The sequence below is a fragment of the Pan paniscus genome, chromosome 7, assembly GCF_029289425.2.
Source record: "Pan paniscus chromosome 7, NHGRI_mPanPan1-v2.0_pri, whole genome shotgun sequence".
Classification (NCBI taxonomy): Eukaryota; Metazoa; Chordata; class Mammalia; order Primates; family Hominidae; genus Pan; species Pan paniscus.
Window position 1 is genome coordinate 56996067 of NC_073256.2, and position 22655 is coordinate 57018721.

The 22655-nt window shown below is 49.6% G+C and overlaps 1 protein-coding gene across 21 annotated transcripts in view; it reads right to left on the minus strand.

Moving 5' to 3' along the window:
- The window catches only part of FGFR1 (fibroblast growth factor receptor 1), a 59194-nt gene that overhangs the window by 21120 nt on the left and 15419 nt on the right, over positions 1-22655 (minus strand). The window contains exon 1 of one of the 21 annotated variants that reach the window (XM_008956136.4): positions 9989-10056. The exons of the other annotated variants lie outside the window; for them this stretch is intronic. Coding sequence (XP_008954384.1) covers positions 9989-10055 — 67 coding nt within the window. The 5' untranslated portion in view covers position 10056. Of the gene's footprint in view, positions 1-9988; positions 10057-22655 lie in introns of those variants that run through there. 21 annotated transcript variants of the gene reach the window in all.

Below are 22655 nucleotides of genomic sequence, written 5' to 3' on the forward strand. Positions count from 1 at the left end.
TCCTGCCCGTCCCAACCAGAACGTGCAAACAAAACTCCACTATACGTGATCTGTAAAAGCCTCAAGAACCAGCTCGCTTTCCTCCTGATGCAAGTTTAGACCCCAGTTCCCTTCCAAACGTGGCTCAGGTATGCTCTGTCCTATCTCTTTACCGGAACCATCTCGGGATAATTTTTTTTTTTTTTTTGAGATGGGAGTTTTGCTCTTTCGCCCAGGCTGGAGTGAAGTGCTGCGATCTCGGCTCACTGCAACCTCTGCCTCCCGGGTTCAAGTGATTCTCCTGCCTCAGCCTCCTGAGTTGCTGGGATTACAGGCATGCGCCACGACGCCCAGCTAATTTTTGTATTTTTAGTAGAGAAGGGGAATGTTGGTCAGGCTGGTCTAAAGCTCCTGACCTCGTGATCTGCCTGCCTCGGCCTCCCAAAGTGCTGGCATGAGCCATGGCGCCCAGCCGGGATAATCTTTTAAATGGCCTCCCTGGGGCTGCAGCTCAGACTCCTGCTTCCAAGCTGTCATGTGCTTGACATTATTTTCCTGATCAAAATCTACCCTGTGTACAGAATAAAATCCACATCCCTGCCTCACCTTCAAGACTCCCTGCAATTGGCTTCCACTCTCTCCACCCAGCCCCATTCTCTCTACCAGGGGCTGTCCCTCCCCACCGCGCCCCCCCCCAACCGCGCCCCCCCCCACAACCCCCCAGTTGGGATGCTTTCAGCACGGCTGCATCCTCCCTGGCATAGCAAAGCTTACTCCTTCCTGAGGACTGTCAGCGCCACTCCAGAGTCCTCCTACCCCAAACTACTCAAAGTCCACCATCCAAAACGTCCAGGGGCTGGGTGCAGTGGCTTATGCCTGCAATCCCAGCACTTGGGGAGGCTGAGGCAGGAGGCTCATTTGAGCCCAGGAGTTCAAGACCAGCCTAGGCAACATAGTGAGACCTCGTCTCTACAAAAAAATTTAAAAATTAGCCAGACTTGGTGGCACATGCCTGTAGTCCCAGCTACTCAGTGGGCTGAGACAGGATTGCTTGAGCCCAGGAGTTGGAGGCTACGGTGAGCTATGATCATGCCACTGGACGGGATGACAAAGACCCTTTTTTTTTTTTTTAAGACAGAGTTGCTTTGTTGCCCAGTCTGGAGTGCAGTGGCACAATCTTGGCTTGCTGCAACCTCTGCCTCCCAGGTTCAAGCCATTTTCCCACTTCAGCCTCTGGAGCAGCTGGGACTACAGGCATATGCCACAATAGCTGGCTTATTTTTGCATTTTAGTAGAGATGGGGTTTCACCATGTTAGCCAGGCTGTCCTTGAACTCCAGACCTTAAGTGATCTGCCCGCCTCGGTCCTTGCATCTTCAGTTAGCAAGTGCTGGGATTACAGGTGTGAGCCACCGCACCCAGCCAGACCCTGTCTTAAAACAAAACAAGAAACTAGGAAGCCTTGTTTATACCAATGTCTCATCTCTAATTTTCTGTAAAACAGTTACCGCCTGAACCACACAAATTCACACTCAATTACATTCCATTTTGTATTGTTTCTATTTTTTTTAAACAGCAGACAGGTAATTCACATGCTGTAATATTCATCCATTTAATGGTTTTTGTATATTCAGAGTTGTGCAATCATTCACCACAATCTCACTTTAGAACATTTTTACCATCCCTCGCCCCTCAAAAAATGCCTGACCCATAGTAGTCACTCCTCCATCCCCTATCCCCAGTCTAAGCAACCACTAATCTGCTTTCTGTCTATGGATTTGGCTATTCTAGATATTTCATATCAATGGAATCATACAATATGTGATCTTTTGTGACTGGCTTCTTTCACTTAGCATGTGTTCAAACTTCCTCCATGTTATAGCATAGAATCAGCACTTTGTTCCTTTTAATGACCTAATAATATTCAATTGTGTAGACATACCACATTGCAGTCATCAATTGACAGATATTGGGTATAATGTTTCTTTCTTTTTTAAAAAATAAGTTAAAATTTCAAATGTTGCCCAGGCTGGTCTTGAACTCCTGGACTCAAGCAACCCACCCACCTTGACCTCCCAAAGTGTTGGGATTACAGGTGTGAGCCGCTGCGCTCAACCCATATTGCTGCTGCTTTTTTTTTTTTTTATAACAACCGCTAATCAGTTTATTAAAATAGTTGACTTTGAGCATCTGCAATGGTGATTTCCACCTCAATTCCTGGCTCAACACTGATGGAAGTCAACTGCTTAACAATCTCAGAAGGACTGTGCAAGTCAGTGGGTAGCTTGTGGATTCTCATCTGGAAACGATCCATGTCTCTGAACCTTCACCACAAGAAGATTTTCTTTTTTTTCTTTTTTTTTTTTTTTTACTAATTTTTTATTTTTATTTTTATTTATTTATTTTTTTTTATTGATCATTCTTGGGTGTTTCTCGCAGAGGGGGATTTGGCAGGGTCACAAGACAATAGTGGAGGGAAGGTCAGCAGATAAACAAGTGAACAAAGTTCTCTGGTTTTCCTAGGCAGAGGACCCTGCGGCCTTCCGCAGTGTTTGTGTCCCTGGGTACTTGAGATTAGGGAGTGGTGATGACTCTTAACGAACATGCTGCCTTCAAGCATCTGTTTAACAAAGCACATCTTGCACCGCCCTTAATCCATTCAACCCTGAGTGGATACAGCACATGTTTCAGAGAGCACAGGGTTGGGGGTAAGGTCACAGATCAACAGGATCCCAAAGCAGAAGAATTTTTCTTAGTACAGAACAAAATGAAAAGTCTCCCATGTCTACCTCTTTCTACACAGACACGGCAACCATCCGATTTCTCAATCTTTTCCCCACCTTTCCCCCCTTTCTATTCCACAAAACCGCCATTGTCTTCACGGCCCGTTCTCAATGAGCTGTTGAGTACACCTCCCAGATGGGGTGGTGGCCAGGCAGAGGAGCCCCTCACTTCCCAGTAGGGGCGGCCGGGCAGAGGCGCCCCTCACCTCCCGGACGGGGCGGCTGGCCGGGCGGGGGGCTGACCCCCCCACCTCCCTCCCAGACAGAGCGGCTGGCCGGGCAGAGGGGCTCCTCACTTCCCAGTAGGGGCGGCCGGGCAGAGGCGCCCCTCACCTCCCGGACAGGGCGGCTGGCCGGGCGGGGGGCTGATCCCCCCACCTCCCTCCCAGACGGGGCGGCTGGCCGGGCAGGGGGCTGACCCCCCCACCTCCCTCCCGGACGGGGGGGCTGGCCGGGCAGGGGGCTGACCCCCCCACCTCCCTCCCGGACGGGGGGGCTGGCCGGGCAGGGGGCTGACCCCCCCACCTCCCTCCCGGACGGGGCGGCTGGCCGGGCGGGGGGCTGACCCCCCCACCTCCCTCCCAGACAGAGGGGCTGGCCAGGCAGAGGGGCTCCTCACTTCCCAGTAGGGGTGGCAGGGCAGAGGCGCCCCTCACCTCCCGGACAGGGCGGCTGGCCGGGCGGGGGGCTGATCCCCCCACCTCCCTCCCGGACGGGGCGGCTGGCCAGGCGGGGGGGCTGATCCCCCCACCTCCCTCCCGGACGGGGCGGCTGGCCGGGCGGGGGGCTGACCCCCCCACCTCCCTCCCAGACAGAGCGGCTGGCCGGGCAGAGGGGCTCCTCACTTCCCAGTAGGGGCGGCCGGGCAGAGGCGCCCCTCACCTCCCGGACAGGGCAGATGGCCGGGTGGGGGGCTGACCCCCCCACCTCCCTCCCGGACGAGGAGGGAGGACGCTCCTCACTTCTCAGACGGGGTGGCTGCCGGGCGGAGGGGCTCCTCAGTTCTCAGACGGGGCGGTTGCCAGGCAGAGGGTCTCCTCACTTCTCATACGGGGCGGCCGGACAGAGACGCTCCTCACATCCCGGACGGGGCGGCAGGGCAGAGGTGCTCCCCACATCTCAGACGATGGGCGGCCGGGCAGAGACGCTCCTCACTTCCCAGATGTGATGGCGGCCGGGAAGAGGTGCTCCTCACTTCCTAGATGGGATGGCGGCCGGGCAGAGACGCTCCTCACTTTCCAGACTGGGCAGCCAGGCAGAGGGGCTCCTCACATCCCAGACGATGGGCAGTCAGGCGGAGACGCTCCTCACTTCCCAGACGGGGTGGCTGCCAGGCAGAGGCTGCAATCTCGGCACTTAGGGAGGCCAAGGCAGGCGGCTGGGAGGTGGTTGTAGTGAGCCGAGATCACGCCACTGCACTCCAGCCTGGGCGCCATTGAGCACTCGAGATTTTCTTATAGTGATTCTCAAAGTCTTGGCAGGCATTCAAACTGGTCCCTTCACCTAGACATTCTTTTCCTTTCCTCCTCTGAATCAAGTCAGCACACACCTTCTCCAGGGATTTTACGCTGCGGATCATTAGAGGGATTTGAATTTGGTGAATGGTCACCTCCAGCTTCACAGGTGTTTTTTGGTATCTTTAAGAGCCTTGGTGCAGTGCGGCTTCCTGGCTGACTTGTTCGGAACAGCGGTGAGTGAGGAGCAGGAGTGGGCGGACTGCAACTCTGCACCACTTATGACTGCATCTTTCTCAAAGAGCTGTATTGCTTCTTTTTGTTTGTTTGTTTTTTTGAGACAGAATTTCACTCTTGTTGCCCAGGCTGGAGTGCAATGGCGTGATCTCGGATCACTGCAACCTTTGCCTCCCCAGTTCAAGCAATTCTCCTGCCTCAGCCTCCCGAGTAGCTGGGATTATTACAGGCATGTGCCACCACGCCCGGCTAATTTTGTATTTTTAGTAGAGATGGGGTTTCACCATGCTGGTCAGGCTGGTCTCGAACTCCTGACCTCAGATGATCCACCCGCCTCGGCCTCCCAAAGTGCTGGGATTACAGACGTGAGCCACCGTGCCTGGCCTGTATTGCTTCTTAATTGTCCAAAATGTCCAAGTCTCTCCTAGGAATTAGCAAGCAACTCAGCACAGACGTACCTGTTATAATTTTCCCACAGTGCCTAACAATGTCAAAAACCCAGAGACTACTCAGTAAGTCCAGAACTGAATCTAGCATCCAGCAAAAGCTAATTTTCAGAGGAACCAAAAATCAGACTAACCTCGGGTTCTAGCGGCTTTTTTCCACGGCTAGGAGTGCTCTTGGTGTGTGTCAGGTTCTCCGTTTACAAAGCAGGGATGATGCCACTTTCTTATAGGAGATGAAACCAACTGCTTGTATGCTTTCTGGGCCCTCCCTGCTTGACTGCGTCACAACCCCATCCAGTGGCCCTGAATTTGGGGAGTTCTATGTAAGGTGGCTGATTTGGGGGCATGACTGCTCACTAGCACCCTGCAACTACCATGTCAGTACTTTCTATTCTCTTTTGGTCTTTCCAGTGTTCCTCACTTATGTCCTCATTAGAAAGGTCCTTGCCTCTTCAGCTCCAGCTGCCCTGAGCTGGCCTTTCTCTGGTCAAGACCAACAGGCCAGGGTGTCGTTAGGTGTCCATTAGCAAGAGAAAAGCTACCTGACACTTTTATTGGACTGGCCAAGAAAGATGAAGAAAGCCACTTTATTGTTCAGTCACTTGAAACCAACATTCCAACTCCTGGAGAACCTGATTAATTGGAATCAGATACAAAGGTTGTCCTCAAAATGCACATGGATATGCTGTGAGGGAAGCAGCACCAAAACACTTGCTTTATGCATCTGTTTCCTGAGAGATGAGGTGGGGAATGGAGGCTGGAGGGCATCTGGTATCTGGATTCCCTGGTGACCTAGCCTGAGGCTGAAAAAGACTGGCTGTTCACTATTACAGGCTCTAGGTGCCATGTGTTAACAGTGCATTGCAGACTGGGTGCAGTGGCTCATGCCTGTAATCCCAGCCCTTTGGGAGGCCAAGGTGGGAGGACTGCTTGAGGCCAGGAGTTCAAAACCAGCCCTGGCAACATAGTGAGACCCTGTCTCTGCGAAAAATAAAAAAATTAGCCAGGCATAGTGGTGCACGCCTGTAGTCCCCAGGCACTTGGGAGGCAGAGGAGGGAGGATCCCTTGAGCCCAGGAGCTCAAGGCTGCAGGAGCTATAATCTTGCCACTGCACTCCAGCCTGGGCAACAGAGACACTGTCTCAACAACAACAAAAAAAGTGCATTGTGAAAAAAAAGGGGCCTTATGCTTTGATGCCAATAGAATGGAGTCACCGTTCTCATCAACAGGAGTGGGAAGGTCAGGGTTAGGGTTTGCCTTGAACATCGTTCAAGAACTCAGGCTGCTGATCTCATTACCACGCAGGTTCCTGGGTCAAAGCAGCTGGCGGGTGGACCTTGGGAATTTGTGCAGGCTGCAACCAGTGCTCCTTTTAGTGCGAGTGACAAGGATTCATACATCAAACCTACCCTTCTTCTCTAAGGTGTCTCTATCCCCTAAGAAGGAATTAGGAGCCCACCGGAGACCCACACTTTTTGATAATCCTCAAGGAAGCAGCTAGAAAGGACAGAGGCAGGGGTGGGAGGGGATTTTCCCATGGTGCTTTCAAGTTCAGGAACACGATTAATGATAATGAGGCCCTACTGAATCCCTCTTCCCTTCCTACTTTCCCCCCAAATACTGCAGGCTTGTACTTCCAACAAGCCAACAGGTACAGCATTTTGCTTCTAGCAGGACTGGACAAAAATCTCCCACAGTCATTTTAGAAGGCAGTTCTGGGATCTTGGCTCACTGCAACTTCCGCCTCCCAGGTTCAAATGATTCTCGTGCCTCAGTCCCCTGAGTAGCTGGGACTACAGACAAGCGCCACCACGCCCGGCTAATTTTGTATTTTTAGTAGAGATGGAGTTTTGCCATGTTGGCCAGGCTGGTCTTGAACTCCTGAACTTAAGTGATCCACCCACCTCGGCCTCCCAATTCTTGATTCTAAATCTGTGTCTTCCACCAGTCATGGGAACCATCAGAGGCCCAAACCCATACAAACCTTGCTATTCTTATGACAAGATGAGACCCCAGTTCTCAAAAATCCAAGGAGGAGTCAGGGAACTTTCATCAACATAGCTACCATTAGGTGACTCTGGGAGCCCTTGTCACTGTGCAAGGAGAAATGGCTGAAACAAAGGCCCAGAAGGCATATGTCTTGCCCTAACAGGGGTGCTAAGATTTGCACAGCACCTTAATATGGATGAAGATTTTATATTGCAACATGAGACAAATGGAGAATGTCAGGACCAAGTACAGGCAGGTCTAGCACAGGCTCTGAAGTCATGAAACATAAAGAAAGTATCAGCAGTGAGAGCAGAGGTTGGACAAAATGACAGGGAAGGGAAAAGAGAGGATTTAGATGAGAAGTGAAATGTCTGGGGGGAACAGAAGAGAATGAAGTGCTTACAGGCATGGCTGTACCCTGGTCTGAGGGGCAGTGGGAGATGAGGCCAGGCTGTACAGCTGGCCAGGAACAGAAGGTTCATGGGAGAAAACAGTAACAAATAATGATTTCAATTTGTAAGTTGAGGGATAGAACAGAGCCACCAAAGATATCCCAGGGAACATACCTCTCTGCAGAGACTATGAATGCAGGGCATTCATGCCACATGGACAAACACACCTGAAAATGTATTTTGAAATACTGCTTCACCAGCCTGGTCCCACAGCAGCCACTCTGGTCTGGAAGTTATCCATCCCCAAACCCCACAACTTAACAGGAACCCAGTGAAGAATAACAACATATTTGCATAGCACTTTGCAATTTACCATGTGCCTTCCCATATATTATCTAGGGATCCATAAACATCTGAGTAAACACCAATACTACTACTGGCCAATATTTCCAGCACGCTCACTATATCCCATAGGCTGCACAAAGCTTTTAACACAGACCCTCCCATTTCATCCTCATAGGAAACTTATGAGGTTGATCCTACTATGATTTCTATCCTACGGATGCGGAGGCTTACTACATACCAGCATAGTTCTCAGCATGTGTTAACTTAGAATCTTGTGAAGTATTTAAGAGTTAGAATTATTATCTTCGGGCCCAGTGCGGTGGCTAATGCCTGTAATCCTAGCACTTTGGGAGGCCGAAGTGGGTGGATCACCTGAGATCAGGAGTTTGAGACCAGCCTGGCCAACATGGTGAGACCCTATTTCTACTAAAAATACAAAAAATTAGCCAGGCGTGGTGGTGCACGCCTGTAATCCCAGCTACTGAGGAGGCTGAGGCAGGAGAATCACTTGAACCTGGGAGGCAGAGGTTGCAGTGAACCGAAATCACACCACTGCACTCCAGCCTGGGTGACAGACCCAGACTCCGTCTCAAAAAAAAAAAAAAAAAAAAAAAAAAGGAATTATTATCTTCAGAGGGGGAAACTGGGGCACAGAAAGATTTGGGATTAGTCCAAGATGGCCCAGCTAGGTTGTTAAGTGGCAGAGCTGGGATTCAAACACAGGTAGCCTGGTTCTCCAGAATCCACATACATCATACATCCAGAGTCCAGCTTTACCGCTTTGCAAGGTAGCCTCAATCTTCACAGTGTCTTGACTTCCCCAGGTGAGGAAGCCCTTCTGGTTCAGCCCTTTGATTCTGTCTAATGGCACCCCCTGCATCCTACCTCCTCCCGTGAGATTCTGAAGTTGGTTGCTTTGGCCTTATCCTCCCCTCCTTCCCTCATTTCCTCAAGCCCATAGCTCGTATCAATCATTACCTTACAGTTGAGTGCTTTTAATTATAAAATGCACTCTCCTGCCCCTGCGAGTCCAGCAGGCTTGGCTGTCCAAATGTGGCAGGTGAGAAAATGGGGGAGGTGTTCATTGTGATTGTGGCAGACTCAAGACCAGTAACAATGCCCTGTTTTGGCATTGCACTTAGTATTTCATAGGGCCTGCTTCCTCGTGTCCAGGTGACTTGTGTTCCTTCCCATTTAAACATGGAAAAATGGCTCCCAAAGTCACAAAACAGGGACAAGCTCTAGAGGCTGCATCTGCTGGGTCCTGGCCCCTCCACTGTGTCCAGGTACTCTTCCAGGGTTCAGTCCAGCCAGCACTGTCGCAGCACATGGGGTGAGGAGGGGTGGCCCACTCCAGGTCTGTGCCACTCTGCCTGGGCCACAGGAGACAGCACCCTGCCTCTCCTGTCCTCAGCTCAATCCCCAGCAGTCACCTGACACCTTCTCTTCTCGAGCCCCTCACTGTTGATTACAGCTTACAGCTGATGACCCCCGATGACCCACTGAGAAGATTAAGAACACGAGGCAAAAGAGCTGGTCCGCCCTCCCCCTTGGGCCACATCCTCAGGACTGCACAGGGCTCACAAGGGTCCCGGCTTTCAAGTCCTGACTGCTCCAGACCCCCAACACTCCATGACAGCCCCAGCTGGTCTGGAGCCTCTCAACCACGTCCTCTCCCACCCCTGGTTCGGCCACTACCCCAGTCCCACCTCCCCAGTGGAGCCAATATCCTCACTGCTCCTTTGATTTTCCTTTTCTTCCCCTAAATGCCTTTCTCCTTCTCTCTCTCCAACAAGCAATCATCTCATCACTTTCCTAGGCCTTAAAACTCACTCTTCTGAGACTGGCCAAACTGCATTCTCCACCTCTCCCCAACATGAATGTGCCTTTCCCTAGAGCTGAAAATGTTCATGCCTGTGTCTTGCACTTACTCATGTTGCTGGGGTGCTGGGCTGACAGTAAGTATTTGTATTACCTACTCTATGTTCTACACTCCAAAGGGCTTAGGGCTTGGATAACTGGCCCCCAACAAAATCCAGGCATCCTCCATTAGCATGATGTCTCAGGGTAGCAATTTCTATCATCCCTATTCCATCTTTTTGATTTCTGAGTTAAGAAAATTACGAGAGAAGGGCTAAACTCCTCAGCAACATGGGGGAAACTGGTGGTCCAGGAATGTTTACAGTCTTGGTATAAACTCCCCAGAGATAAATGAGGGGGCAATTGTGGGTGGGGGAGGAACTCGGGGTGGCTTTGAAAGCAACTTAAAAGGAGCACAGAACAGCGCAGCGGGGCTCCGGGGGCCCTCTGCAGAGGTTTTTTTATTACATTATTTTGGCTTTGAAATGGAACTGAAAACTTACCTTTGGCTGGCAGGACCCGGCCAGAGTGCAGAAGCATCTCACCGAAATCCCGGGTCACAGCTGCCATCCTACAAGGGTTTGGGTGGAGAGAGCCCCAAAAATGTGTTTCTCTCAACTCTCGGAGTCCCCAAATAGAAGGAGAGCTGCAAAAATGGGGGGCACAGGTATGTGTGGAAAGAGAGCCGGGAGCACCAAATCAATTAGCAGGGCCTGACACCCAGGGCCAATGGCGTCCACCAGCCCCCCGACCCAGGGGATGTGGAGAAGGGCTTTTTTTTTTTTTTTTAAATTGAAGAAAGTGAAAAGAGTAAGAAGGGACATTTTGCATGCAAATGGGCCACTGCCAGAAGAGCCCATTAAAATGTAAAAACTCCACATTCAGCCTGACAAAACGGTGCAAACTGCTGTGTTTGCCAGAGGGCCGGCAATAAAGCTCACAACAAAGGGGCCGGGGGACAATGGCAGGCTGAATGGCCTCTGCCAGCAGGTCCCCCCGCGCGTTGCCATGGGGACCCCACCGGGGCTTACTAAAGGTATTTCCTGAGGAGAAAGGCCGAGCACACAGGCCCAGGCAGCCCGGCTAATCCTGACAGGAAGCCATGGCCATTCAGCAGCCCAGGGGCTTGGGGCCCAGAGTTTTGTTTTGTTTTTATTAAAAAAAGATTTCGGCCTTTTGTGTGTCCCACCTCGTCACTGTAATTTAGTGCCGAGCCGCCTGCACTAGCCAAAGCCACAGCCAGGACCCTGCACCCGCCCCGAGACCCCCCAAAAACAGATCCCCCCGAGCTGGGCAGCAAGACACGTGTAGAATCCCACTTGGGAATCGCAGGCAGAAAGAGCTATTGGCCTGGAGAGTTGTGTGTGGATCTTAAAAGACAGAGGGACTCTGGGTGTCGTAAAGGATAATGCAGCCTGAGAACTGAGTTTGGGGCTCAAGCTTCTATGCACGGATTCATCTGATGCCTCCTTCAAATCTGTACTTTTTTTCCCCTAGGGATTTTGCCACCTTTCTCCAATCAGCACCAGTGTCCCCCACCTCCTCCCTACCTCTCACAATGGGGAGTTCACTACCTCACTGGGAGAAGGGCTGTAATTAAGTGATTAACAAAGGAATGCACCCAAGAGTTGTCTTAAAAGAAATTTCCCTCCTTCCTCTCTCCCCAGCAAAAGTTCTCACCCTATTGTTTACTGATACATTAAGGACAGAGCTGTACAGAAAACTCTTACTACACTCTTTTGCTCAACCTATTCCCAATACACTTTGCTTCTCTCCCTCCTATCTAAACAGGAAGAAAGCATTGCTCTGGAAAGAGGGAAGTTCATTCACTCATCCAAGAAGAGCAAAGGTAGATGCCCTGCGGCTATGGAGGAGGGCCGTCCAAGCTCACAGTTCCTAGAAGTTTGTGTCACCATTTCACATTTGGCACCAGAATCCAGCCTTGGCAGATTCAGGGAAGGAAGCCAAGGACACAGCTGGCGGTGAAGACAGAAACTCCTGTGTGACAACTGCCCCCTAGGACACAGTTTAGGGTCAATTAACATTTCCTGAACAACTTGCAAATGGAAAGAGCCATCCCCAATGAAGACTGAAAAATGAGAGGCTCAACTCATCTATTATGACTTGAACCCAAGTCTATCTGTATTTGCAAAGGCTGTGCTGTTGCACCTAGACCTCCACCCAGAAACATGTTTTGGGGCTGACATTTTAATAGAAACATAGAGAGGAAAACATACTATTTCGGAGACATTAAGACTGTGACTAGCAACTGCCCCGGATACCTTGGGAAGCTTCTAAGGCCATATTGGGTGGGTCCTATTTTGGGAAAAGAAGTTGGGGCATCTGCACGATAATAGAAAGCTCCCAGGATCTGGTAAGGACCACTTAGGTGGACTGTAAGTTGGGGGGATCTAAACACTCAGGTTGGACCGGGGCGGGGGGAGTGTCTTCTCCTGCCTTTATTATAATATAAATCACATCCTAAACTCAAAGCAAAGTCCAACTCGTCATCACCTGTGACAGTCCATAAGAAAGAACATCTTCCACCAAGTTGTTAAAGTGGTGTGTGTGTGTGTGTGTGTGTGTGTGTGTGTGTGTGTAGGGGTCCCACTGCTGGAGGGGAGCTCAGACTCTCCCACCACTGGCCCGGAGCCCAGGCCTCCCAGCCATGTGTCTGCAGCTGCGACCTGTCACGCACTTCCTGGTCTGGGTTCTGTAATGGAAAGATCATTAAGAGTGGGGGAGGGTGGAGAGATGAATCAACGGCAAAGAGGTAACCCTGCAGCTCCCACTCTCCACTGAGCTCTGACCTTAAAGTTCGGTCAGGTTCCTTAAGGAAAAGAATGTATCGCCCTCCCCCCACCTCTCCCAGCCGGGGCCTCTCGAACAACCTCCCCTCCCCCAAACTCAGCAGAAATTGTATGGGGAAGGAAACGCCAGCAGCTGGGCAGGGAAAAGTTGCCGCTCCCTAAACTTGCTGATGAATTAGTAGAGGCTTCAGCTGTTTCAGGATGTGTCTTCTGGTCCCCCAAGACCGCCATGGGTGCTTGAGCTCACAGTTCACCTGGACTCTCAGCACCCCAAGTGCCCGCCATATCCCCGCAATCCCGTCTCATTCCTGCAATGGTAGGGCTGGGTCACCAGCCTCTCCAGAGTAGAGAAAGGAATGGGCTTCATAAAGTTACTTTTTCTCCACCGTAAAGAAATTCTCTTAAGGTTTCACACGATGAGACTAAAGACAATAAAACATACTTTGAAAATGAAAAGCTGTAGAATAGTGGTTACCAAGGGGCTGGAAGAGGGGAGAAGGGGGAGTTAGCGTTGAACAGGTAGGGTGTCAGGGAAGGTGAAATGGATGGTGGTGATGGCTACACAGCGTGAATAAACTTTATGCTACAAAACTGTATACATAAAAATGGTGAAAATGCACCACAAAGAAATGATAAATATTTAAAGTGATGGATACAATACAGCAATTACCATGATTTGGTCGTTACATAATGTGTGCGTGGATCAAAACATCATACCGTACCCGACGATTATACATAACCATTATGCTTCAATTACAAATTTAAAAATTGGCCGGGCACAGTGGCTCACATCTCTTAACTCCAATACTTCGGGAGGCTGAGGTGAGAGGATTGTTTGAGTCCAGGAGTTAGAGATCAGCCTGAGCAACAAAGTGAGACCTCATCTCTACAAAAAAAAAAAAAAAAAAAAAAAAAGAAGAACAAAATTAGCCAGGCATGGTAGCGTGCACCTGTGGTCCCAGCTACTTGGGAGGCTGAGGTGGGAGGATCTCTTGAGCCCGGGAGGTCGAGGCTGCAGTGAGCTGAGATAGCAACACTGCACTCCAGCCTGGGTGACAAAGTGAGACCCTGTCTCAAAAACATTACATAATCAATTTAACTTAAAAAAATAAAAATAGTTAAAATGGTTAGTTTTATGTTACATATATTTTACCACAACAAAAGAATTAGATGGCGCTGGGCTCGGTGGCTCACGCCTGTAAACCCAGCACTTTGGGAGGCTGAGGTGGGCGGATCACATGAGGTTAGGAGTTCGAGACCAGCCTGACCAACATGGAGAAACCCCGTGTCTACTAAAAATACAAAATGAGCCAGGTGTGGTGGCGAATGCCTGTAATCCCACCTACTCAGGAGGCTGAGGCAGGAGAACTGCGTGAACTCAGGAGGTGGAGGTTGCAGTGAGCTGAGATCACACCATTGCACCCCAGCCTGGGCAACAAGAATGAAACTGTCTCAAAAAAAAAAGAATCAGGTTGTGATGGTAGCAGGCAGCATTAGTTTATTAAAAACGTTCTTACTTGGCAAAAAAGTTGATGATCCTTTGTTGGTTCCAAAAATCTGGAGGGAAATTTTACTGGCCTATGAAATCTAAAAATCTGGGACCACTGGTCTGTTCCACAAATTTCCAGAAGAGCTTGGACCCAGAGACTGCTTCATTCACATCCCATCTATCCATACACCACACATTCATCCTTCAGTCTCACTTTTATGCACACAACATGAACGTTGAGCATTTAGTACTCTCAGTTTTAAGAAATTAAAAACATGGTTCGGGTTTTTTTTTTTTTTTCTTTGAGACAGGGTCTCATTCTGTAGCCCAGGCTAAAGAACAGTGCCATGATTTCAGCTCACTGCAGCTTCCACCTCCCTGGCTCAAGTGATCCCCCCACCTCAGCCCCCCAAGCAGCTGGGAGTATAGGCACTTGCCACCACGCGTGGCTAAATTTTTTTTTTTTTTTTTTTTTTTGTAGAGACAGGGTTTTACCATGTTGGCCAGGCTGGTCTTGAACTCCTGACGTCAGGTGATCCACCTGCCTGGGCCTCCAAAAGTGCTGGGATTACTGGCATGAGCCACCATGCCCAGCCAGTTTAGGGATTTTTCTACCTGAGAGTGTGTGGCTCTGTGGTAGCCAGGAAGCTAAAGCCTAGTATCTATGCTCAGGGTTCCAGTGATCTGGGGATCTAGAACAATCCTGGGAAAAGAGCCCTTACTCTCAGCGAAGTCAGTATTCCCCATGTCCTACTAGAAGAGAGAGAGTATACTTTGAGGTCCTTGTAAAACCATTTAGTCCCAAACTCAGCTTGAGCCACAGGTAGTTGTCACTGGCTGGGTCCAGCCAGAGAGAGTACCTGAAGAAATCACTCAGATGACAGCTGATCACTTACTGTGTGACCTCAGGCAAGTCACCTCCCCTCTCAAGCCTCAGCTTCCTCCACTGTAAAATGAGAAGGCTGACTGACCCTGTCCCAGCCCTAACCAATGTCCTGTTTCAGCTGGATCTTGTGAGATGATAGAGGGGCATCGCTTACTGGTATCCCTTTCCGTGCCCATCGTGAGCACAAAGCTCCCTCTGATGTGAGGGAAGTGAAGAGCCCTCAACTGTCCTTGAGTTGTCCTTCAGAAAAAACGATTCTGTGTTGGTCTCAGGGCTCCGGCTACCAGCACCTTCAATAAATGCTTCTCCTCTTCACCCGTTCTCCCTGGCCTGGGGTGCTTCTCCAGAATCTAAGGCTGGCAGAAAGCCCAGCTATACATGGAGGATTCACTTTAGTGTCATCTTTTGATGGTCACGATATATTACCCCATGAGAATGGCTAGGCCAATAAATTTTTTAAATGCATTGGGAGCTTGGGGTAGTGAAGAAGGGCTAAAATTATAAAATAAACATCACTTTCAAGTGCATGTCAGGCATTCATACAGTCTCAATGAAATTGACATTTCATTTTTTGGGGAACGGAGTCTCACTCTGTTGCCCAGGCTGGAGTGCAATGGTGCAATCTTGGCTCACTGAAACCTCCGCCTCCTGGATTCAAGTGCTTCTCCTGTCTCAGCCTCCAGAGTAGCTGGGATTACAGGCGCCTGCCATCACGCCCGCCTATTTTTTTTTTTTTTTTAATATTTTTAGTAGAGACACTATGTTGGCCAGGCTGGGCTTGAACTCCTGACCTCAGGTGATCTGCCCGCTTCAACCTCCCAAAATGCTGGGATTACAGGTGAGCCACTGTGCCTGGCTGCAAGTGACACTTCAAATCATGACTACCCAAGTTTTGAATGCCTAACTTCATTCAGTAGTTAGTAAAGGAAACTGACTCTTCTAAGGTTCAAAAGCTACTTCCTAAAACCTAAGGAAAATAAACCTTAATTCCAAAAGTAAACTCTGGAGTTTGACACCAGAGGAGCAGAAGGACACTTCTGAAGGGCTGGAGTGCTGATCAGCATTCTAAAGGCAGTGATAATTGACTGAAAGCTGTGGCAGAGCAGGAGAGCATTCCAGGAAAAGGGTGTCCTTCCTTCCTAGGGAAGCTCTTAGATCACTTCCCTGTTCACATCCTTCTCCTCCCCCATGCCTCCAAGGCAAACTGACTCAGCCCTCTCCCACCATTTTTTTTTTTTTTTTTTTTAAGAGGAAGTCTTGCTATGTAGCCAGGCTGCAGTGCAGTGGCACAATCTCGGCTCATTGCAACCTCTGACTCCCTGGTTCAAGCGATTCTCCCGCCTCAGCCTCCCGAGTACTTGGGATTACAGGCGCCCGCCACCACACCCGGCTAGTTTTTTGTATTTTAGTAGAAACGGGGTTTCACCGTGTTGCCCAGGCTCGTCTCGAACTCCTGAGCTCAGGCCCACCTCGGCTCCCAAAAGTGCTAGGATTACAGGTGTGACCCACCACACCAGGCCTAGGTGATCCTCCTACCTTAGCCTCCCGAGTAGCTGGGATTACAGGCGCCCACCACCATGCCCAGGTAATTTTTTGTATTTTTTGTAGAGATGGGGTTTATGCCATGTTGCCCGAGCGGGTCTTCTGAGCTCATTCTATCTGTCCACCTCGGCCTCCCAAAGTGCTGGGATTACAGGTGTGAGCCACTGCGCCTGGCCCTTCTTCATTATTTAAAAAAAACACTAGTAGCCTCAAAAAAATGTTAATGTCCCAGCCTCTGAAGCTTTTGATATGTTTACTTCCATTCATCAGAGATTGTTGGACCACATCCATATTAGAAGCAATCTAGTTTATGCGTCCAGGCAATACCCCTACCACACATTCTAGGCTAACTGTGACCTATAAAGAAAACTCAAGTGTCGGATCTGACACCTTGGGAACCTTCTCCAAGTAGGTCTCTGGCAACAGTGGAAATGGCAGCGTCCATGGGGATTTTGTTCCATTGATTATTCTAGGCTAGGGAACCTTGTTCATTAAGGCAGCTCACAGACCTGTGACTGATGTGTAACCTCTACAGAATGCCACAGGAGATATTACTGCAAGCAAACACACACACACACACACACACACACACACACACACACCTGACAAAGGGAGGGGATGCCTGACTCCTGTGAGACAAAGGGGACTGAGCCAGCAATGTTTACATTCAGAAGTTGGTCCACCTAGATTTTGTGGGGAAACCCAATTTGATATAGAAAAATAGTGTAATACAATGGGAAAAAAAAAACTATAGCAGAACCACCTGAGTTTAAATCCTAGTTCCACCCCTCACCCACTATATAAACTTAAGATAGGTTACTTAACCCCTCAAACCTCAGTTTACTCATCTGATTATGGTCATAAAACCTATGTCTATGGAATCATTGTAAAAATGGGAAAATGTCAAGCATGCAGAGTGTGGAGATGATATTTATTATTATTACTTTTGAGACCGAGCCTTGCTCTGTCGCCCAGGTTGGAGTGCAGTGGTGCAATCTCAGCTCACTGTGACCTCCACCTCCTGGGTTCAAGCTATTCTCCTGCCTCAGCCTCCTGAGTAGCTAGGACTACAGGTGGCCGCCACCATGACCAGCTAATTTTTGTATTTTTAGTAGAGAAGGGTTTCGCCATGTTACCAAGGCTGGTCTCAAACTCCTGACCTTAAGTGATCTGCCTGCCTCGGCCTCCCAAAGTGCTGGGATTATAGGTGTGAGCAACTGCACCTGGCTGGTATTTATTATTATATTTTAAAAGACATTTACTGGTATAATCTTTTGGGGGATATTTGGTATAGTGATGTAATAGTGATAAAATCAAAACTTAAAACAAATGGAACTATCCTTGGATACATGGACAGATTTTATTTGTAAGAATATGTTCTATTGAATGCAAACTATTGAAAATAACCTAAATGCCCAAATGTAGAGAACTGGATCAATTTTGTACACCCACACAATGGAACATTATGTAGTTCTTAAGCATAATGAAAAACATTCTCTGTATGGCTCTAAATGCTGATATCAGTCACAAAACATCGTATACAGTATAAATCCTAATTCTGAAAAGTCAGGTTTACATAAATGCAAGAAAAAAGTCTAAAATAATAAATTCAGTTAACAGTGATTGCTTTTGAATGATGGAATTATAGGAGTCTTTCTTTTCCTCTTTACAGGTCTGTATTTTCTGAATTTTGAAAGATGAACCCAGATTATCTAACAAAACACCAATTTTTTTTTTTTTTTTTTTTTTTTGAGACGGAGTTTCACTCTTTTGCCCAGGCTGGAGTGAAGTGGTGCGATCTCGGCTCACTGCAACTTCCGCCTCGCGGGTTCAAGTGATTCTCCTGCTTCAGCCACCTGAGTAGACGGGATTATAGGTGCGTGCCACCACACCTGGCTAATTTTTGTATTTTTAGTAGAGACAGGGTTTCGCCAGGCTGGCCAGTGCTGGGATTACAGGAGTGAGCCACCGCGCCCAGCCTAAACACTAATGTTTTTAAAAGAGTGATAAAGATATACTTGCTGACTATAGAGAACTTTGCTCTAGTGGAGTAAACAGACATCTATTTAAAACTCCACATAATGTGAGGCAGAGTAAAGTAAGTGTTAGAATGAAAGTTAAAAAGAGGCCAGGTGTGGTGGCTCACGCCTGTAATCCCAGCACTTTGGGAGGCTGAGGCGGGTGGATCACTTGAAGTCAGGAGCTCAAGACCAGACTGGCCAACATGGCGAAAACCTATCTCTACAAAAAATACAAAAATTAGCTGGGCATGGTGGTGGGTGCCTGTAATCCCAGCTTCTCGGGAGGCTGAGGCAGAAGAATCGCTAGCACCTGGGAGGCAGAGGTTGCAGTGAGCCCAGATCGCGCCACTGCACTCCAGCCTGGATGACTAAGCGAGACTACATCTCAAAAGGGCATGGTGGCTCATGCCTGTAATCCTAACACTTTAGGAGGCTGAGGCCAGAGGATCGCTTGATCCCAGGAGGTTGAGGCTGCAGTGAGCCATGATCACTCCACTGCACTCTAGCCTGGGCAACAGAGCGAGACTAGGTCTCAGGAGAAAAAAAAACACAGAAAAAAGAAAAAGAGAAAAAATGGGGTAATTAATTTGGAGATAGGGGAAGGCTTCAAAAGGGAGGTGGCCCTTAAGTTAAGCTTTAATCTAAACCCAAGCTAAACCTTAAACTAAGATTTGAGCAGGAATTATAAAAAGTGAAAAGGAAGAAAAGGACAGGAACAGATATTTCCAGCTAAGGGACCAGGATAAAACAATGTATAAAGTATACATTGTATTTACAGAAAAAGGAAGAGACTTGCTTGACTAGATGAATGAATAAATGAATGAGTGAAAAAAAATCAGTGAATGAATGGACCATTAGCCAGAAGCTAGTTTTTGATCCTAGAGAAAAGTAAGGAAGGGCTAAGCTCTGAATTCAATGTTCACTGTTGGCTAACTCCTAGAAACCTCAGTGTTGCTGTTTCTGACCTCTTTCCCTGCCCAACCTCGTAACCACTAAGTCTACTCTTTGCGGAACTCCTTGACCCTCTCACCCACTTCAGGCTCCATGTGTCTCCATGTCCAGGGCCTGGGAACACAAATGGCACAGCCCCCACCCCACCATTCTCCTTTTACACAACCCATCCCGGGAGGCTCAGCCACGCCACAGCATGTGAACGAGGAGAGGGCGTGGAGTTTCAAGCTCTGCCAGGGTGGATCTTTCTCAGTGCCTGAAACCAGCTACACGGAGCCCTCACCCCACAGCCCCTAGTTTGCAGGGCACAAATGCTTTACATGAAGGCAGTAGATACCTGTTTGGCAAGTGGAAAGGCAAGAACTGTTGTGAGCCAAGAAACAGGAGAAGGGAGGGAACTCTGAGGGTAGAAGTTCAATGTCTCTTGGTGCCACACTGGCAATGCTAAGAGGCAACAGGCCCACTACCGGGGAGGCGGGGTTAGGGCAATTGGCCCTGCTACTTGGCTGCCACCAGCTGTAAGTCAGAGCAAACCCCAAGGTCAGAAGTGGCCCAGACTCCAGCAGGCTTCTCCTAGGAGGAAACAGTTTGGGATTTAGCCCAGGCCCTTCAGATCCAGGTAGGGCAGTTAGCTTTCAGCTTAATTATTTAGGGTGCAGTGGGGCTGGGGAGTATGGTGGGTGGGGAGAAGGGATTGCCTGCCTGCAAGTTGGTGAAAGAGCCAGGCCCAGGAGAAAGGCCTGGGCCACCCCGTTCAGGAGCCCAGGAGAATGAGAGCAGCTGGACTTCCCCGGTCAACAGGGAAACAGTTGTCTCATTTCCAAGCCTCAGGGAAGGAAGAAAGAGGCAAAGGTGGTGTCTACAGGGTGAGTTGGAGCCCCCAGTGGCCCCGGAGGAACGAGGCATTGTGAAAATAGGGCCAGCTGCTGGTCGGGCTCTCTGACCCCAGACCTCGCCCTCCCGGATAATGACTCCCCAGGACTCACTTCTCCCAGGGCCATCCATCACCGCCCAGACACAAGCCATCACTCACTGCTTCTGCCTGGCCAGGAGCAAACACCCCTCCGCGCTGGGGCCACAGGTTCCCAAAGAATCCCTGATGCTGTCTCTCCAGTTCCTGCTGACCCGACTCCAGGTAGTCACAGGAACCAGGTGATGGAAACCCTGACAGAGTCTTTGTTTGGGATCCCTCCCTTCCCCCACTGGCAGCAAGATCTCTGGACAGCCATTTGTTCTTCCCTGAGAAATTCCTCCTCCCTGACTTCAGGGAGCGGGCCTGGCAGAGCCAGAGTGGAAAATCAGTGAAGCTAATGGTGTAGCAATGCAGAAGCCGGAGCCAAGAACACAGCCTCGGAGTGGCTTTGCTGCGCTTGCCCCAGCTTGATCAAGAGGGCCACGTGAGCGTCCTCACATTCTCTCACAGGCCGAGGGCTGGGTCCTCCCTGTCCAGCTCTGAACACTTGCAAACACCCCTTCCAGGCACTGGAGCCACTTCTCCAGGGGAAGTGGGATAGAGCTGATCCTCTGGGGAAACCTGTTATGAGCTTAGCACCTTGCAGATTTCTAGAGGCCTAAATCCTCCACCCTTGTTCTCAAGTGGGTCATCTGACGTCACCTTTTGCTCCATGGAATTCCATTCGCCTTCTGGCAGGGGATGAAGAAACTCCTCTTACCATCCAGGGTGAATGAGAAGCAAACAAGTTCTTTTCATCATAAGAAATTATGCTGGAGATGGGGTGGGAGTAGGGGAGGGTCCTGCCTGTGTCCCAAGGCAGCCTTGGGACACAGGACCACAGTCCAGTGTAGATGCTAGACTACAGGTCTGATAGTGGAACAGAGGGTGTCCCACTACCAAACCTGTAGTACCTATTTGAGACTCTCCCTGCAGCCAGGCTGAAATGCACACCCCTTTGGGCCAAAGGCAGCTGGAGACGCCCAGGGATGGAGGACCTGCAAGGGCCCTATGATCTGAGGCTAGGCAATGGCTCTGGCACCACGCACAGCCTCTCCCCCATAGGTGCAGGTTTCTGCAAAACACAGAGACAAAGCCCCGCTTTGTGGTGCACACAGGGCATCCAGGGGGCTTGAGGCCAGAATGGAAATGTGCGGTTTTTCCATTAAGTGCAACCTCTCCCTCCTCTAACAAGCCACCAGACTCCTTCAAATCTGGATGGGTGGGAGGAGCTGTAAAACTCAGCCCATTAAATCACTTCTGAGCTGCAGGTTTTCTGAGCACTGGGGTGTTTAACCCACAGTACTGCTGAAAAGGGGGCAGGACCCCCACCCCAACTACCAGCAGTGGCCTTGCAAGCAGTGTTGTACTCACTCACTGGCTTTCCCCACCAAGACTTGACTTATTGCAAAAGACAGACAAATGCACCCTCTGCAAGCTCAGAATGTTGGTGCTTATCATCTGAAACCGGCTTCAGTCTTTCCAAACAACTCCCTCACCACTCTCAAAGCCTGATCTGAAACAAGCTGAGGCTCTGTAAGATCCCAAACCAAAGGAGGGGAAGGAGAGGGAGAGGGGAGGGAGGCTGGTTTTCCTGGAACCCTTATTAAATCAACTTTCCAAGGACAGCCAGAAACTCCAGGCCCTCCCCAATCCCTCAGGAGCACTTGCAGACTGAGGGGCGTTGGCACTGCGCTCAGTGGGGAGGGGCTCCCGACAGACACACAGACACACACACACACACACACACACACACACACACACACACACACACACTTAAAATCACAGCAAGGCCTTTTAAATGGGGAAAACTCAGTGTGAAAAGGGTTTTGGGTGGTTTGCTCTCACCTTTTGGACAAAGCCCTTAATACAGATTATAATGTGTTTCTTCTTTTTTTTAAAGACAGGGTCTCCTTCTGACCCCAGGCTGGAGTGCAGTGGCTTGATTATAGCTCACTGTAGCCTCGACTCCTGGGCTTAAGCAACTCTCAAGCAATTCTCCCATCTCAGCCTCCTGAATAGCTAGGACTGCCGATGTGTGCCACGTTACCCAGCTAATTTTTAAAATTTTTAGAGATGGGGTCTTGCTATGTTGCCCAGGCTGGTCTGGAACTCCCGGGCTCATGTAATCCTCCTGCATCGGCCTCCCATAGTGCTGGGATTACAGGTGTGAGCCACTGTGCTTGCCCTATGATTTTTTTTTTAGGACAACAGCAGCATTGGCCAGGCATGGTGGCTAACACCTGTAATCCCAGCACTTTGGGAGGCCGAGGTGGGCGGATCACGAGGTCAGGAGACCGAGACCATCCTGGCCAAGATGGTGAAACCCCGTCTCTACTAAATATACAAAAAAACTAGCTGGGCGTGGTGGCACGCGCCTGTAATCCCAGCTACTTGGGAGGCTGAGGCAGAAGAATCGCTTGAACCCAGGAGGTGGAGGTTGCAGTGAGCCAAGATCGCGCCACTGCACTCCAGCCTCACGACAGAGTGAGACTCCGTCTCAAATAAATAAATTAATT